General features: G+C 31.4%; 1 protein-coding gene across 1 annotated transcript in view; it reads right to left on the minus strand.

Annotated features, from left to right (window-relative positions):
- Positions 1 to 20,518, minus strand: part of LOC111620298 — a 32,998-nt gene that overhangs the window by 8,149 nt on the left and 4,331 nt on the right. The window contains exons 3-5 of the mRNA XM_023362202.1: positions 17,474 to 17,917; positions 6,417 to 6,540; positions 3,948 to 4,040 (exon numbers count right to left, since the gene is read on the minus strand). Coding sequence (XP_023217970.1) covers positions 3,948 to 4,040; positions 6,417 to 6,540; positions 17,474 to 17,917 — 661 coding nt within the window. The remainder of the gene's footprint in view (positions 1 to 3,947; positions 4,041 to 6,416; positions 6,541 to 17,473; positions 17,918 to 20,518) is intronic.

Genomic DNA, 20,518 nt, shown 5'->3' on the forward strand with positions numbered 1-20,518 from the left:
AATTTTATTTCTCCTAAATTCCTTTGTCTTTAACGTGTTTCTAGAACTTTCTAACCTATTCCTTTTCTGTGGGTGGGGGACAACCTTTGTCCAAGGACAAAGGGGAGAAGACAAAGGGGACATTAAGAAGCCCTGAGGCCATCAGGAAAACGAACAAGACACTTTCGGGTCAGCGTCCGAGGTGTACAGACGTAGGAAACAGCAAGCTAAAGGTTTGTCACCTAGTGGGACAAACGGAGAAGGCTTGGAAGTCGTCTGCAAACGGACGAAAATTAGAAAGACACCCAGATTAAGACTTCAAGAAAAACGCTCCCAAATTCTCAAGAGACAGAATCAAGAGGAAGGAAATTGAGTTAATTCAAGTACCGATATAGAGAAGATCGGAGACTCCCAAGTTTACCCGGGTATCCCCCACAAATCTGTCCTTTATACTTGTCTCTTCTCTTAGTAGGCCTATCTCTTAATTTCTTCACCCTTCTTCCTTAGCATATAAGTTAGATTAAGGTAGATTTAAGTTAGTTGTAGTATTTCAAACCGTAATTTTGCATTGTCGCAAGCACGTGTCTCCTGCCCGTGAAAGCATAGAAATTTGTCGGACGGCTTCGAACTTGTGTGCGTACTATAGTTTGGGATCAAGTGTGTTTAGTGTAAATGAACCAGGTGTACGAAGGACCACGTAACTGTAGTTAAATAAAAATCCTATTTAATTTATAGTTACTTCTTTGTCATCTTTTTTTTTGCCCTCCACACCACCACAAAATTTTTAACAAAATAATATTACATTTAAAAATTTGTTCAAAAAATCTTCATTCTAAACCAACTTTTAGAGGTATGGTCAGAACAAAACTATTCTCACAAACTTTCACATCAATTGCATGCATAAAAATCATCACTGATCAAATAGTCAACTAACGTTTATTCATGTTCTTGTGACCTTTATTAACCTGTCTTCTGTCTTATCGTTACCATTTCATAACTGGTAACCTCACAAAATCTGATGAATGTCCAAAGGTTTCACAGTTTTTGAATGCAAAAAATGAACAGACTATTTCATAATTATTATGCCTTTTTGTCCTTTTTTAACACTATTTATAATTTATTTTGTATACTAGTACATTCTATATATTAACAGGACTTATTATACTGGAATTATGGATGCAGATATTTAGTCTTACAGTTTAAAAATAATACTTAATAAAGAACATTATTTTTAAACTGTAAGACTAAATATCTGCATCCATAATTCTAGTATAATAAGTCCTGTTAATATATAGAATGTACTAGTATACAAAATAAATTATAAATAGACTATTTCATAGTTGGCAGTCTGCTTAACTGTTTTGAACATGTTGAAAAGAAAAAAACAAGAAAAGGTACCCATAATCTAATTTTTCATAATGGTGTATATGGCTTGCCAATAAATGAGAAGTCGGTAACATGTGTGAAATCACTTATAGTAAGTAGTATTGCAGTAAATATGTTCAAACTGTACTTACCCCCATCTTTTATGATACATTTGGAAAGTGTTTTATGCACTTTGAAGTTCAAATGTATACTAAGTAGTAAACTTAGTATCTCTGGGAGTAATAACATATCTCAATGTCCATATGGAATATACAGTAATAAGTTATTTGGAGGCTAAAAGCTGTTTAGTAAGTGAGAGAGAGAGAAAGATGCAATTTCAAACTTAGGAAACGTGATTCATCTTCAAGCTGATGGTGGCCCTTTGCTTCTAATGTCACAGACAGGAAAAACACTTGGATTGGGAGGTCAATAACCAGTGGTGATATTCAGCGGGTTCGCACAGGTTTGGCCGAACCCATTGTTAACATTTTCAAAGTTTTCCGAACCTTGTTAAACACACATTTCTCAGTGGTTTTGTTTCTTTTAAAAAATATATCAAAATACACATATTATACTCTGTGACACTACTAAACTAGAGCTTTATATCCCATTTTCCTGCAGCCGGATGGCCGAGCGGTCAAGGCGGCAGCCTACCGCTCTGGGGGACCCGGGCTCGAATCCAAACAGGTCGTAAAATCCCCAGGAATTTTTCGGGGATGGTCTGCTCGGATATGTCGAGCCCTGCACCTCACCACCCGGCAGCCCCATTGTGGGCCTGGCTGAACCCATAATGGGCTTGCAAAAAGAGGCCCTCTTAGTGCACAGGGTGGAAAGGGTTAAAAGAAAACCCCCATTTGCCTTGGTGCGACCTCCCTCGACCGTTTCAATCTCGACTGATACAAGGTTCAATGGCGATCCACTCAAGAGAATTCTTGAAACTAGATCCAGTCATAAGAGAGATCCCACAATCCCACGCGCGCGAGAAAATACAAGATGGCTGCAGATCACATGTCGAGCTATCAACAGCGAAATAAAAAAGATATTGTATTTCGAGAGACGATGACATCTGTCTATTACTAGATATATTGCAAGAAAAAGTATTGTATTTATTTCTAACCAAAACTTCCATTTTGTTTGTCAGTGTTCGTGACTTACCACGTAGTTATGTCAGTTTTATCATTGCATGTAATATCCAGGTTCTTCTCAAGTTGACTGTGCACAGGCAGTCAACTTGAGAAAAAAATTGTTATGGAAAAATTTTCTGTTAGCGAACCCTTTGTTAAATATTTCGAATATCACCACTGTCAATAACCAATTGTGGCCCAAGGGCTTAACCAAAAACAGTTTAAAATCCCCATGTCAGGATTGGAAGTTATGTGGTTGATTCAAACCCTTCTGTCATCCCTGACACTCCAACTTCCTGCAAATTTTCACGACCATGCTGTAATATGCCAGCCATCTGGAAAGCTATTTTTGCTGCAAGTCATGGAAACATAAAGATGACTCCCAGCCATAAGATAAGTACTGTATATCATCTTTCAGACTACAGAGCATAGCTTGGATAAGGTGCAAAAATGCAACACAGGCAGAGTATAGTTTATTGTAAGTATTGTATGTTTTTATATCAGTAAATCTGAAGTATCATTTATGTGTAACTTTGTATAGAACCAAGTGTGCATCAATAGTGTAGTTAGTTCAGTAATTAAATGTTGTTGTTTTATCAACTTACAAGTAGGGTATTAATTTTCCAAACACTTCTAGTGCTTCACGACTTTTTTTTTTGTTTGTTTTGGTTTTTCCCTTGACCCCTTTGTTTTTGTTCGTGGTGTCATCTTTCCCCAATTCACCTCATGTCGGCAGCCAGATTGGCCAGTAGAGGTCACATGAGGAGGATATACACTTGGTTATAAAAGGTCGGGTTTTTCTTGTTCCCGATTTGCAGTGTTCTGGACACGTGGATATAGGAGATCAAGACACCAAGCGTGAGAGGGTTGAAAATGGAAATAAAGTGGAGATATGGCAATCCGTTAACATCCAACTAAGGACAGTTTTACATCGAGTTACAACATATTTGAAAGAAAGAAAATCAGCGGAGGATTCTTCCAAACAATGTAGTTCATAATTTTTTCTTTGTTATGCACCTTTCGTCACTCCTCTGTTATAATGTGTCATGAGCCCCCTTAAGGGAGAGGAGGAAAGAGGGAAGTGCATAAACATGTGTAGCATTTTATTTGTACTACGTAAATATTGTAGAAATCGTCAATTTTGTGTTCTATGTATATATCGCAATCGTGCCAAACTGAAATTAATTAAAAGCTAGTATATCTGTCAAGCCGATTTGTCCGTTAATTTTTGTTTAACCCCGCAGACCTCGTCCTACAGGGGATCTCTACACACTTCTCTAAAACTACACTAAAACTGAACTAAAACTAAGCAACACAGTCTAACTAAAGACTGTTAGATTTCTGATCTGAACTAAAGATTTAGTTCAGATCAGAAATCTTAAAGCCATGTAACAGTGTTGATAATGTAAAATAAAATATATAAATATAGGTTTACATTTATAATTATGTACAAGAATATTTTTCAGAAATATTTCATACCTTTTCTAAAAGAGCTTTCAATTCTATCAGTAGTTTCTGCCAATTAATACTGGGTAATGTTTGAGGCTTTTCACAAGTTATTCCATTTTTCTTCTGTAAACAAAGTTCTTTATATAATTACAAACTATCATATATAATTTATAACCAAAAAATATTACATTTAAAAATTTGTTCAAGAAGAATCTTCATTCTAAACCAACTTTTAGAGGTATGGTCAGAACAAACAACAGTGAGCAAGTTTTATTTGAACTTCAATAAAAAAAAAAAAAAGAAGGTGTTAACTCCTAATGTATTTCACCTTGGTAACATTGCCAAAGCCTCTTCAGTAGTGTTCTATACTACAGGAAGTTGTTGAATACCATTAGATCCCAAAAAATCAGTTAATAATTCAAGTTGTGTGGAACGAAGATTTTTCTTGAACAAATTTTTAAATGTAATTTTTATACTGACCCCAGTGAAATTTTTACTTTTTGTTTTTACATTTAATGCTAACAATATTTTGTTTAAATATATTTAAAATATTTAATAATTTCCTTTGGTTACAACTACAGTTGATGCAGTTGTAACTAATGGCAAAGTAGAAATGAAATTTAGCAAGTACAAATTGAAAGAGAAGTATTAATATGTATATACTGTAGAACCATGGTTCTCAATCCGTGGTCTGCGGAACATGGGTGCTCTGTGAAGCCACTTCAAGTGTTCCACAAAAAATCAAATATACAATTAAAAATTTCACAAAAGAAATATCAATACAATGTAAAATAACTTTTGTGTGGGAATGTAATCAGCAAATGCCAATGTCGTCATCTACTAGACAAAGTGCGCTTGATTTCAAAAAGGTTTGCCACCCTGCTTTAAAGCTGATGTATTGTAAGTGTTCTGCAGAAAAAAAGTGTCAAAGTTTAGTGTTCCACGACTTCAAAAAAAGACAGAGAACCACTGCTATAGAATACTGTGGCATATCAGGATTTTGAGAAAATGGGTGGGGAAATCAGATAATATGGGTGAGCCAATTCAAGATAAATGCTCAACTGTTTTTCAGAGAATGCTACTCAATTGCCTTAGTTACATAACTTTTTACATCATTATTTTTTCATTAGCTTCCTAAAGTTATTTAATAGAAGAAGAAAAATGGATAATTGATAATTTTGAATTTATAGATTATAAATTATATAAATTATGATATCAATGATAATCATAATTTATATCATTGATATCAATGATAATCATAATTTAATCATTTTGGAATCTTAGTTTGATTCCAAAATGAGGAATAGAAAAAAAAAAATACAAAATTAGTACATTTCTTATTTTCACTAGAAATTATCAACATTAGTTATTTTGAATTCACATTCAATTATCTTTTGTCTGTACTCTACTGTGGTCCACACACTTGTCAGATATAAAATTTTTCTGCTTTTTTCCCCGTGTAAGATCATCATATGGCTTCAATAGCAGAAAGTGATGTATTATTATATTTACAGTATTTTTATTTTAAAGTAACAAGATTGCTTTGGTATCAATGAGCTACTGCAGCAGCATAAGCACCCCAGAGGATATGCTCAATACATCATATATGTTGGTATGTTAGAAGTAATCAAGATTTCACTTAAAGGGGTTCCAATAATTTATGTTAAAGTAAAGTATAATTAATTCAAACAGTACAATAATACATGGATTAAACCCAAATCTGAACCTAACAATATAAATTATAATAATATACAGTTTACAAATTTCTTTAGTTATTTCTGACAACATTGTTTGTGATTTAAGGACATTAGTTACAAACCCACAACATAGCTCATGCAATTCTATACTGCAATTGTCATATCATGATTAATTTGTAAAATCTTGCCTGAAATTTGCAAAATATATAATTTGCCCACCAGCTAAAACTAGTCTAGGAGAACAATTTTTTCAATTAAAATGGCTAACAGTAAAACAAGTCATTTTCCTTTCCATCATGTCCAATCACCAGGAAAAAAAAAACAGTCTTTGCAGAGAATCTTTTATTAAAGGATAGAGGCTATAATAAAAGATCATCTCTACAAAGACTGTTTGTTCCTGGTGATTCGACATGACAGAAAGGAAGACAACTTTAAAAATTTGAAGAAACTAACAATTTTTTTTATAATTCTGGATTTTAAACTTATATTATGTACTGGTACTTGTTTTTAAAATAAATTATTTAATACTTTTCCTAGATTTAATAATTTAAAAATAAATATTTTTAAATGCCATTGCAAATTTCATCATTTCATTACTGATGTATTTTAAACTGAAACTTGTTTGGATTACATAAGCTTTTTTGATCAACAAAAGATTGCTTTTGCAGATTATACACTGCTTTGCATTATTGGAAAAATTACAGTTAAATACTGTTAGTGAATGAATGAAAATTGAACTGTAATCTTGAGAAGAAATTATATTATCAGATTATATTAGTATATATATAAATTTCTGACTTACCTGTTTCATAAAATCTTTATCATTGATATATTTATTTTCCATTTTAGATAAGTAGCTATCAAAGTAATTTATGTTCCTGTATTGCAGCAATGTTAAATTCTTTGAATTTATCCATTCCTCAAAACTAAAAAAATATATTTATTAATAAAAATCTATTAATTCAGTTATTTTTGGATTACATTATTCTATTAATAAATTATTCACTAATATACAGGGTGTCCCAGTTAAACGTTTCAGAACTTCTACAAGGAGTAGGGTGCATCCCGACGACTCAAAATCATATAGCAACGTGGTGTCAGAAATGCTTTCCTGATGTGGTAGATGGCAGTGTGCAAAAGTTTCAAGCGTTCTTGCAAGGAATTACCATTTCACACAAAAGATGCAGAATTAGCCAATATGCATTTGGTGTATGGGTCTGCAGATTGTAGTGGGCCAGCTGCACAGCACTTGTACACGGAACGATATCCGATGAGGCGTATTCCCAGCCATAATTTCTCTGCAAGCTTGCACCAGAAGTTAGCTGTTACTGTGTACATCACCACTTCAGGAAAGCATTTCTATATGATTCCGAGTTGTCGGGATGCACCCTACCCCTCTTAGAAGTTCTGAACGTTTAACTGAGACACCGTGTGTGCGTGTGGGTGTGCATACATACAGGGTGTCTTAAAATTTTAACCGTTTAAACGTTCTATTCCATAAATAAATCTATATGATGTATATATATATATAACATATAAATACAACATATATATATATATATATATGGAATAGAACGTTTAAAATAAACAGTTAAAATTTTAAGCTTCATTAGCTAATAAGTGAGCCTAGATGCAAAAGAAGGAGGGTTGGGCATCGAGTTAACAACCAACCCATCCCTGTAAAAATTATGAGTGCTACAGAAACAGCAAGAATAAACAGAAATTTCAATTGAATGAGCAGAACTTTGGTTCCAAGTAATATTACGGCATCGAAGAAAACTGACAACAACGGTGTCTGATGTTGGAAATGATTTTTTCTGCCAGAAATATTACAAAAATTGGAATGTGCTTACCCTATATCAGAGCGGAAGACTTGTTCAGCTATTACGGACATTTGATGAAAACTGGTTGGACATCCTTAGCGTCAGTGAGGTTAGATGGATAACAAACAGCCAAATCAGTAGTGATGGCAAGACCATTCCGTATGCAGGCCATGAAGAGTAGCATGAATGTGGAGTAGGTCTTATTCTGAGTAAACAAGTGATGAAAGCACTACTTGGATGGAGGCCCTTCAGTGATTGGATTATTACAGCTTGCTTTACCCATGGACATGCCAAAGAGACTGTGATGCAGATTTATGCACCAACCAACGTTGGAGGTCACAATAAAAGATAAATTTTATGAGCAGCTACAAGACGTCTTTAATGGTATCCCAAATCATGACCCAAGGGTCCTGTTCGGAGACTTTAATGCCCAATTGGGCGGTGATCATTGAGGACTCAAGACTGATTGCTGCTCATGCATCCTATGTTTATATGCATGACAATGGAGAAAGGTTAACATCATTTTGTGAACACAATTGGTTGTGTGTTGGGAACATCTACTTCCAGCATTGGCTTATTCATAAGACGACCTGGCAGTCACCAGACAGGCACACTTTTAATGAGATAGACAATAGACTTTATTTGTATTAGTAAAAAGTCGAGGTATCATTGCGCGATGTGAGGGTTTACAAAAGTGCAGATATTGGATCTGACCATTACCTAGTTAGGGCAGATATTAAACTCAAACTTCATAATCAAAAACAGTTCATGCTAAAAAGATCATTTGTGAGAGAAAAATTAAATGATCCAATCATAACCAAAGCATTTACTCTGGAGTTGGACAATCACTTCGTCCTTCTTGGAGTGATGACAGACATAGAAGATCTCTGAGGGAACCTCAAAGACATTATCACAAAGTGCACCCAAAACATCATTGGAAGATGTCAAGGTCGATGAAAGGATCAGTAGATCCAAGATCGCTCATGGAAGTTGATTGTTGAGAGGAAAGATGTAAAACTTAAAAAGGGATCAGGCTAAAACAATGGCTAAGATGGAGGAACTGAACCAAAGATACACAGAGTTGGATAGTTGGTGTAAAGAAAAACTGTTGGAAAGACAAGAAAAAATGGTTAGAATGAAAGGGCACTGAAGCACAGGAGGCTTCCAACCAGAATGACTCCAAGACCCTGTACTGCATAGTCAATGAACTGACTGGGATGAGGAGTAACTCCAGCATTTCAATAAAAGACAAAAATGGGAAGCTTCTCATCACTCAAGATGAGCAGAACAAAAGATGGATGGAACATTTTCAGGAAACAATCAAGCAGAACAGACCATCATATATGATTTTGATATTGAGGATACACAGGATGAGCTTCAAGTGGACATTGGTGATATTGCCCTTGAGGAAGTGGAGCTTGCAATTAAGAGCCTAAAGAATAGTAAGATAGCTGGTTTGGACGAAATTAAGGCTTGAGATTTTGAAGCCTGGAAGGCAGCCCATGTTGGAAAAAAGCTAACGTTATTGTTTAACAGGTGTTGGAAATGTGGGAAAGACCCAGAGGATTGGAAAAGGGTTGCTAAAGTCAGAATTCCTGAGAGAGGAGCTATCTCTGAATGTATTAATTGGTGAAGTATCATCCTCCCTTTCTGTGCCTGGAAAGGCTTTTGTTTGGTCCTCCTTCGATGCCTGTGGATTGCCCTTGATCAGTGCTTGCAGGAGGAGCAAGTTGGGTTTTGCTGTGGAAGATCGTGCAGCAAGCAGATCTTCTCCCTTTGAAATTTCATTGAACAATGCATTAGCATCAACACCAATTGGCCATCAATTTCATTGATTTCAAGAAGGCTTTTGACAGTGTTTGCCGTAAGTCCCTCTGGTAGATCCTGCAATTATATGGTGTACCAACAAACTGTCATCATTTTCAAGGCTTATAGCTGCATTCAAGTTGTTGCGTCAAGACTGAAGGTGATCATACAGACTTGAAATTATGACAGGAGTCAGGTAGGGTTATGTCCTGTCCCCTTTCCTTTTCCTCATCACCCTTGATTATGTCATGCAATGAGCAGAAGCGTCCAGTGCATACATTGGAACTGGCATCCACTGGTTTGACGAGGACCGTCTTGGAGATTTGGTTTTTGCTGATAATAATTGCCCTATAACAGGAAAGCAAGACAATGCTATAGCATGCCACAGCCACATTGGGTTGGAAGGCACACAAAATTGGCATCAGGATAAACACCATAAAATTGAAAATTATGCATGTATGTAATTGAAAATTATGCATGTATGCCCAAACGCAGGGAGTAATTGTCAGAACACAACAATTGGAGGAAGTGGAGAGATTCACCTACTTAGGTAGTGTTATTCCTCAAAATGGTGACGCAGTAATGGACATGAAGTGACGCAGCAGAAAAGTGGCGAGTCTTCTGGTGGATGAACAAGATATGTTCCTCACCATCCATCTCATTGAGAACCAAATTCCACCTATTCACCTCCATCATGATTTTGATAGCTGTTTATGCTAGTGATTCCTGGAAGACATTATTAAATTTCTATTGATGTTTTCCAAAGTAAAAATTGCATTACAGATGTATACTAGTCCTATCTTCATTGCTTGCCATGTCCAATCTCTAAAGAAAGGTTGTCTCTGCAATGGAAAATAGTTTTTCCTATTGATTGCACATGGCAAGCAATCACTAGGAATCTTAGGATTCGTCATAGGCATCTTTGCCTATGATGAATCCTAAAGATCTGATATTTAGATCATATCACCAATGGAGATGTTCTCCAAAGAAGTGGGATGTGCAAACTTCATAACATTGTGTCCATAGAAGAGTCTGACTGGCCGACCACATTTTTGTATAGAGAACAATAGAATCCCTAAGACAGCCAAGAAATGGGTTCCCCCTGGTGCCAAATGACCACAAGAATGCCCCAGGAATACTCTGCATAGAACTTTTCTTCAAGATTTGAAGAGGTTCAATATGACTTGGGAGGAAGCTGAAGCACTCAACCATGGTCGAAATTAATGGAAGATAATTGCTGCCCAGTATGCTACCTAGCATTGGAAGAACTACTACTACATCATATTCAACCATTATCAATCCACTGCTGGATGAAGGTCTCCTCTAATCTTTTCCATTCTTCACTGTCCAATGCATTATGTTTAATTAAACAATAACATTTTTATTAGGTTGTTTTATTGGGCCTACTGAAGGTCATTTGAGGAATTCATTAACCTACGAGAGATTACAACTTTGCATAGTCACATGGAAAATTTGAGCCTTTTTGGACAAAAGTCATCTTATACATCTTATATGCCATCTTTACATCTTATATGCCATAGAATAAGATATCTAAAATAAATATATATAATAGTGAATAATTATGAAATTTTGTTCTTCAAAGATAAAATAATTTACAATTTAGATATTTTTTTTGACATTCTATGGCAACTTAAATGAAAAAAATTAATACAAGAATTTTATTTTCTGAAATTCTTGTACAAAATACATTTCAGATCATTTAAAATTAGTGCCTTGTTTTAAAACATACAATTTACAATTTTTTCCAAGATTCATTAATGTTTTATTAAAGTATACTCAATATATTTTGTATTATGAATTTTAGGGAAAATATTAAAATTAATGCTTTTATTCTATATGGTAATTTTTGTTAACATTAAACAATTCAGAAAGAAAGAGTTTAGCTGATTTAAAATATTGATTAGGAAAGCATTTGAAAATCAATCCTGAACATTCATAATTCAATTCATCTGTTAATAGAAACAGATAAAATAAGTTAAGCAATTGATTCTTATTGAACTGAACTGAAATTAAAAAATTATACTCTAACTTGGTATTATAATTTAGTGTGTTATTATATGGCTATCTTCTTTAAGAATAAACCATTGTTAAAGACTGATATTATTAAGTTATAACTAATGAAGTACATTAAATTTCTTTTAAAATGAAGTTTGATTAAACATGTTGACATCATTTTTGTTCTTTAAGCCAAAAATTGAATTATTATTTCATTTATTGATGTTATAATTATAATGATCGTTATAAAGTTATATATTAAAAAGGAAAAATTGAGTTTGGCTAGTATTATTTAGTACTATAATACTATATATACTATAATAGTTTTAGCTATTGACAGCAAAACCTATTATTTGTCTATGATTTTAGATAAAACAAAAGATAAATTTTTAATGATTCCTACAGAAAATACAAAGTTGCTACAAAATTTTTATTGAAAAATTTTCAAAAAATCCTGTATCCAAGATTTGTAGACCTATCCTAGATATTATACAATATAAATACTCAAAAACTTCACTATAATCTTAGCTTATATAAGTTTAACATTTCAGCTTATTAAATTATCAAATGTTTCATGTTTGTTTATTATATATAAAACAAAACTCAAAAGCTCATTGATATAAAAATTAACAGATTGGATAATATAAATTTTTTCATTAAAAATTTCAAATTTAAAAATATTACATAATAAAGTTGAACTACTGGGTAAGTATATATTATTTGTATATAATGCACACATTTGTATATTTTATATACACACACTTTTGCTAATTTGAACACTAATGAAACCAAGCAGGGACATTACATTTTGGGAAGATGATTGCTGCTCAAGGAACCAAGGACATGTGCCCTGTCTTTTCTCAGAGAATATTACTCAATTACCTTAGAATTAATTTTACTTAATCTTATCTAATTGAAGTCATGCAGTATGCTTTGTTATATATTTTTTTATTTTAAAGTAACAAAACTGATTGCTTTGGTATTAAAGATGTGCTGCAGCACCCCTTGATACCAAAACACACCCTTCCAGATGTGCCCTTGACACCAAGAGAAATTCTCTTGGTGTCAAGGGCACACCTGAATTTGAACTTCTCTTGGTGAAAATTAACTTACTTTTCTGTAAGTTTCTAGTGTTTACCAGCATTCCCATATTTTTTGGGAATATACAGAGTGATTCAAAAGTCATTAATTTTTAAAAATTTCTGTGACTCACAAACTATTGGGTTGTTCGGAAAGTAAGTTTGTTTTTTCCGTGGAAAAAACAATATTCTTATGATAAATAAATATTTTATTGAATTATATGTTGACCATTTTGGTCAAATACCTGTTGTCATCGTTTCTGGTAGTAGCATGATTTCACATTCATAAAAGTCTTGATCGTTACTTACAAAAAACTGATCCAAGTGATTTTTGACATTGTCATTTCAAGTAAATGTCTTACAGTTAAAAAAAATTGTACAGACCGGAACAAGTAATAATCTGAGTGTGCTGATCTGGCGAATACGGTTGGTGTGATAGCATGTCCCATCTAAGTAATAACAGTTTCTGACGAGTTACCAAACTTCTGTGAAATTTGACATTATTGTGGCAAAACACTACAGCTTTTTTTTTTTATCAATTCTAGCTGGCTTTTTCTGTTTGATGATATTACGCAATTTGTTTACTCGAATGCAGTACACTTTTGAATCAATTGTTAAATTGTCTGGTAAAAGCTCCAAAAAAATTTCCTTATTAATATCCCACCAAATAGAACATTTCTCTGTAAGAACTCATGGAATTCATATATCGAGCTTTGAAACGAAACCAATTTGTTTCAAGTACTCATAAACAGTTCAATTTGACAAATTTAATCTTAGTGATTTCATGTGTTGTTATTCCGCAGTTTGCTTCAATCGGTACTTTTATTTTGTTTTCATTGGCTTCAATTGGCCATCCATGACGTGGTGCATCTTCAATACTGAAATTGCGAGAACAAAATTTTGTAAACCAGTTTTGGCACTGTCGTTCTGTCAACACATCTCCACCATACATGTCACACAATTTTTTTCTTGCTTGATGGCATTTTTATTTTTTTGGTAATAAAAAAGCAAAATATGCCAAAGATGCTGCTTTCGATCTTCCATATTTGATGGGACACAAAAAATAAACAATTGCACGAAATCAAACAAAATTTTTTACAAATAAGCCATAAAATGCTAGCTGTCAAAATATATAATGATAATATGGTTTAGAATGAAAATGGCGGGAAAAATACCACTAATCCGTCTAGTGGTATTTTTCAACCCAATATTTACAGTAAGATGATGTGGTTTTCACAGAAATGCTTACAAAGAAGCGGGATTTTTTTAGGTGTAATAAAAATTTTAGTACCAAAATAGTTACATTTCTTGCCATAGATGGCGCTGTAAGAAACTGAAATAATTTGTAAATTTGTTAAAGTAAGAATAAAAAAATAAAAATGTTCTTAGTGTAAACTCTAGTAACAACTTCACAAATTATGTAATCTTAACAAGTGCCATCTATGGCAAGAAATGTAAACTATTTTGGTACTAAAATTTTTATTACACAAAAAAATCCTGCTTCTTTGTAAGCATTTCTGTGAAAACAGCATCATCTTACTGTAAATAGTTTGCAAGTTATTATTTTTTTTATTTCTGTGACTTTTGAATCACCCGGTATATATCATACTCTCTTACTTTCTTTTCTTATTTAATTAAAAATCACTATTTTTTTAATTAAATTAAAGATAAAAGTTTTATATTCCATGCTTAAACATCACAAAAATATAGTTAAAAACAACAAATGACTGATAATTAGATGTAAATGACAAACAAACATTACAATTTCATCCATGCCCCAAGAGTTTACATTATATATTTTGGAGAATTTCTGAAAAAACATTTTATAAAATTGGAAGATCACATGTTAAGTTGAATTATGAAACACACTAATTCCAAATTATTCAAATTTATACTAAAAATATGAATTAAGTATATTCCTTAACACTAATTAAAATACAAATTTCAAGAATAATAATGGACATTTTTAAACAATTTGACATCATTTTAAAAAATTTTAGTAATAACTTTTATTTGTATTTGAATGCTATTTTCCTGACAGAAACTTACTTGTTAGCAATTTATCTGAAAATTTGAAAATATAAAGAATATAATGTACTGTTAAAACATGTTTTGTATGATGTTTATATAGTAATAGATTCAATGTGCTTATATTTACAAATATAAATAAGAAAACAAAATGAGTTAAAAAGAAATATTACCTTCTTTCATATAGAGATATATTTGGTAAAGACTTGGAATTATCACATTTTGAAACAACATAGGAATGGTTTCTAATTACTTTATTTGATTTTTCACATTTTTTGTATTCTTCAGATGTGTCAGAATTCTGTTCAGATAATTTATCTGTCAATAAACTACAGTTATTTTTATCATCATCTTCTGAGTTCTGTAATACTGGAAATAAAGGCTTTCTCACTGTAAATGTCAATGATCTTATTGTTTTTGTTGTTTCTGAGATATTTTCCTTATTATTTGTATTTTCATTTTGTTTTTCAAAATCTTCATGAAAACTTGATGAACTTGATTTTAGTAAATTACTAGTATTTTTTGTTCTTCTTTTAGAGTTACCATTTCTCAAGATTGGCACTTTAGATCTGTTTTTCAAACAAGGTGAAGCTGATTTGTCTGAATGTAATTTCTTTCTGTAAGTAAAAATCACATAATATATTTATTTTTATGTATGCAAACTATATATATTTTATACACACAGTGCTCTTTTTAAAAAAAATTATTGGCAGTATGCATATTTGATAAACAAAAAAATTTTTCTTCTTTATACATGTACACATTTATGTTGTATCATTTATATTATACAGTAGTTTTGTATATCTTTGTTTGCACTTTCTTCCCTATTTCTTATTTTGGATTTATTATAAGTTACTAAATATTGCCTTTTTAATAACCATGAAAATTTGAACTTCATTTTTGCTGATGATAATTTGAAAAGGTTAGTACCATTCCCTTTCAAATTATCATTACCTTTCTCATACTTTGTTTCTTGACAAAAACAAAACAGGGACAGACAGTTACCAGACACTATCCATTCAATGAAAGATTGCTTTTAATAAAAGGGGGTCCCACCCTATTTATCAATACTTTTTATGTTGGTTCCAATTGGTCTATGGCATTAATTTGGCAAATAGAGTGGCTCAAGTTCAGTTTGTTCATTTGTGTTGTGTCAGTTAACAGACTTTGCCTGAACATATTGAATTTTTCTTAATGAGGAAATACTGATACTACATACCAGATAGTGATAACTTTTATGCTATCTGTATGGTGTATTGCTGTATTCCAGCTGAAAAATAGCCCTGTGTACATAAATTTATATGCATGCATATTATATTAATAATCTTAGTAAAAATATCATTTCATTATTTTATTCAACAGATACCAACTAATATTACTTAAATTATAGTTGTGATATAGTAACAATTGTTATCAATTGTTGCCAATTGACATCAAATATTCAAACTTTAAAAAATGTGAAACATTTTAAAGATCAATTGACAATAATTCATATTTGTTACATGTAATAAATGATTGTAGATGACTTCTTGTTTGTTTTTTAATACTATTTCCTGCAACTAAAATTCATTATTTGAAAGCATTTGAAATTATTTCTCTTTGGTAAATGATATTTTTACTTTTCAATAAACGCTCAGATTCTTTGAATACTTTGACTCAAACACCTTATGCTTCTGAGAAGTAATATTTATTATCCTAAAAACATATTTGTAGGATAATAAATATTACTTCTTGGAAGCATAAGGTGTTTGAGTCAAAGAANATAACGTGGTGCATCTTCAATACTGAAATTGCGAGAACAAAATTTTGTAAACCAGTTTTGGCACTGTCGTTCTGTCAACACATCTCCACCATACATGTCACACAATTTTTTTCTTGCTTGATGGCATTTTTATTTTTTTGGTAATAAAAAAGCAAAATATGCCAAAGATGCTGCTTTCGATCTTCCATATTTGATGGGACACAAAAAATAAACAATTGCACGAAATCAAACAAAATTTTTTACAAATAAGCCATAAAATGCTAGCTGTCAAAATATATAATGATAATATGGTTTAGAATGAAAATGGCGGGAAAAATACCACTAATCCGTCTAGTGGTATTTTTCAACCCAATATTTACAGTAAGATGATGTGGTTTTCACAGAAATGCTTACAAAGAAGCGGGATTTTTTTAGGTGTAATAAAAATTTTAGTACCAAAATAGTTACATTTCTTGCCATAGATGGCGCTGTAAGAAACTGAAATAATTTGTAAATTTGTTAAAGTAAGAATAAAAAAATAAAAATGTTCTTAGTGTAAACTCTAGTAACAACTTCACAAATTATGTAATCTTAACAAGTGCCATCTATGGCAAGAAATGTAAACTATTTTGGTACTAAAATTTTTATTACACAAAAAAATCCTGCTTCTTTGTAAGCATTTCTGTGAAAACAGCATCATCTTACTGTAAATAGTTTGCAAGTTATTATTTTTTTTATTTCTGTGACTTTTGAATCACCCGGTATATATCATACTCTCTTACTTTCTTTTCTTATTTAATTAAAAATCACTATTTTTTTAATTAAATTAAAGATAAAAGTTTTATATTCCATGCTTAAACATCACAAAAATATAGTTAAAAACAACAAATGACTGATAATTAGATGTAAATGACAAACAAACATTACAATTTCATCCATGCCCCAAGAGTTTACATTATATATTTTGGAGAATTTCTGAAAAAACATTTTATAAAATTGGAAGATCACATGTTAAGTTGAATTATGAAACACACTAATTCCAAATTATTCAAATTTATACTAAAAATATGAATTAAGTATATTCCTTAACACTAATTAAAATACAAATTTCAAGAATAATAATGGACATTTTTAAACAATTTGACATCATTTTAAAAAATTTTAGTAATAACTTTTATTTGTATTTGAATGCTATTTTCCTGACAGAAACTTACTTGTTAGCAATTTATCTGAAAATTTGAAAATATAAAGAATATAATGTACTGTTAAAACATGTTTTGTATGATGTTTATATAGTAATAGATTCAATGTGCTTATATTTACAAATATAAATAAGAAAACAAAATGAGTTAAAAAGAAATATTACCTTCTTTCATATAGAGATATATTTGGTAAAGACTTGGAATTATCACATTTTGAAACAACATAGGAATGGTTTCTAATTACTTTATTTGATTTTTCACATTTTTTGTATTCTTCAGATGTGTCAGAATTCTGTTCAGATAATTTATCTGTCAATAAACTACAGTTATTTTTATCATCATCTTCTGAGTTCTGTAATACTGGAAATAAAGGCTTTCTCACTGTAAATGTCAATGATCTTATTGTTTTTGTTGTTTCTGAGATATTTTCCTTATTATTTGTATTTTCATTTTGTTTTTCAAAATCTTCATGAAAACTTGATGAACTTGATTTTAGTAAATTACTAGTATTTTTTGTTCTTCTTTTAGAGTTACCATTTCTCAAGATTGGCACTTTAGATCTGTTTTTCAAACAAGGTGAAGCTGATTTGTCTGAATGTAATTTCTTTCTGTAAGTAAAAATCACATAATATATTTATTTTTATGTATGCAAACTATATATATTTTATACACACAGTGCTCTTTTTAAAAAAAATTATTGGCAGTATGCATATTTGATAAACAAAAAAATTTTTCTTCTTTATACATGTACACATTTATGTTGTATCATTTATATTATACAGTAGTTTTGTATATCTTTGTTTGCACTTTCTTCCCTATTTCTTATTTTGGATTTATTATAAGTTACTAAATATTGCCTTTTTAATAACCATGAAAATTTGAACTTCATTTTTGCTGATGATAATTTGAAAAGGTTAGTACCATTCCCTTTCAAATTATCATTACCTTTCTCATACTTTGTTTCTTGACAAAAACAAAACAGGGACAGACAGTTACCAGACACTATCCATTCAATGAAAGATTGCTTTTAATAAAAGGGGGTCCCACCCTATTTATCAATACTTTTTATGTTGGTTCCAATTGGTCTATGGCATTAATTTGGCAAATAGAGTGGCTCAAGTTCAGTTTGTTCATTTGTGTTGTGTCAGTTAACAGACTTTGCCTGAACATATTGAATTTTTCTTAATGAGGAAATACTGATACTACATACCAGATAGTGATAACTTTTATGCTATCTGTATGGTGTATTGCTGTATTCCAGCTGAAAAATAGCCCTGTGTACATAAATTTATATGCATGCATATTATATTAATAATCTTAGTAAAAATATCATTTCATTATTTTATTCAACAGATACCAACTAATATTACTTAAATTATAGTTGTGATATAGTAACAATTGTTATCAATTGTTGCCAATTGACATCAAATATTCAAACTTTAAAAAATGTGAAACATTTTAAAGATCAATTGACAATAATTCATATTTGTTACATGTAATAAATGATTGTAGATGACTTCTTGTTTGTTTTTTAATACTATTTCCTGCAACTAAAATTCATTATTTGAAAGCATTTGAAATTATTTCTCTTTGGTAAATGATATTTTTACTTTTCAATAAACGCTCAGATTCTTTGAATACTTTGACTCAAACACCTTATGCTTCTGAGAAGTAATATTTATTATCCTAAAAACATATTTGTAGGATAATAAATATTACTTCTTGGAAGCATAAGGTGTTTGAGTCAAAGATATTTTTATTAGGGTATATTCATTTTATTAAAAATTTAAATAATTAGTAATATAAATAAAGTTTAAATTATAATAAAAATTTTTGTAGTTCAAAATTGAAAATGAAAACATGATTAGGAATACTATTTTGTGCTATTTAGCTTGTCATTATGTGTCTGACTCAAATATAAATGAAAGCCTGATTTATATTATCTTTTCACCTACCAATTTTTTAAAATAAAATATCAAATTAATATTTGTCACACCATTACTCATAATAATAAATATTAATTCCATTCTACAAATTGATACTATGTAAAAATTTCAAATGACATTAATGACGACTAGAGAAAGGATTTTAAGGTGCCACACCTTTCCAAAAATATAACTGTTTTCATATGGATGGTTCAAGATATATATTTTTGGGGCACGAAATGAAGCAAAATGAATACATTATGTTGCACCTCCTCCCTTTTTCCTCTTCTTTTATGCTTCAGCACTTTTTGAGGGTTGAGGCTGAAGTTTTAAATGCGAAAATGTGTACATCGGACATTCAGTGCTGCTTTCCTGTAAGCCTAGAAGTTTGACAATGGTGTTTGGAATGTCAAGCATGATTCCACTGAATATCCAAACATCATTGTCAAACTTCTAGGCTTACAGGAAAGTGGTGCCAAACATCCGACATACACATTTTCACATTTAAAACTTTGGCCTCACCTCACTAATAATAAAATCACACAACCTTATTTCATAGAACAGACCAAGAACTATAAAATGGTATATCATAAATCGTCTTTGACTAAAGACGGTAAATAGTCTTTTCAGCCCCAATAGTTCCTGAGATAATAAAACAAAGCCCCACAAGAAAATATAAACTTTGACAAAACAGTAATGTTCTATTCTCCCATCCCCAGTATATAAAGGAGGTTCAGAAAAAAAAGCATTTCGTTCTGGCCTTGGATTCTGATGGATATTGTTCTACATAGATAGTTGTGTTAGTGTAATCAGTCCAAACCAGAATTCACTGTTCACAATAAAAACATGCCAAAAGGAGGTTCTTCTGAAAGTCTGAAAGGAAATTCTTCTGAAAGTGCTTACCTCCTTAAGGAGGTAAGTCACTTTCTGAAAGGAGGTAAGCACTTTCAGAAGATTTTAAGATGCAATTCATTGAAACTGACGGTCTCATTCTTTGATGTGCTGTCTGCAATGTAAATATTGTGATGATGGTAGCATGTAGTGGAATTTGTGTTGGATGAAACTACTAATAAGATATCTTGATATGAATATACCACAAATATATATATATTAAATGTGCTGGTATTTCCATTATTTGGTGAATGGGTGAAACCCATGCTTGTAAAGCTGTACCAATCCAAAACAGGAATATTCAATAATTCATGCATGAAGCTGTGGCTAGGGAACATAAAATACAAAAAAGTCAGGCTTGTAGTGAGCAATCAAGCATGCTATATGCTTTTG

Source organism: Centruroides sculpturatus, unplaced genomic scaffold (assembly GCF_000671375.1).
Source record: "Centruroides sculpturatus isolate CEXI.00-Female unplaced genomic scaffold, Cexi_2.0 scaffold4, whole genome shotgun sequence".
NCBI classification, from domain to species: Eukaryota; Metazoa; Arthropoda; class Arachnida; order Scorpiones; family Buthidae; genus Centruroides; species Centruroides sculpturatus.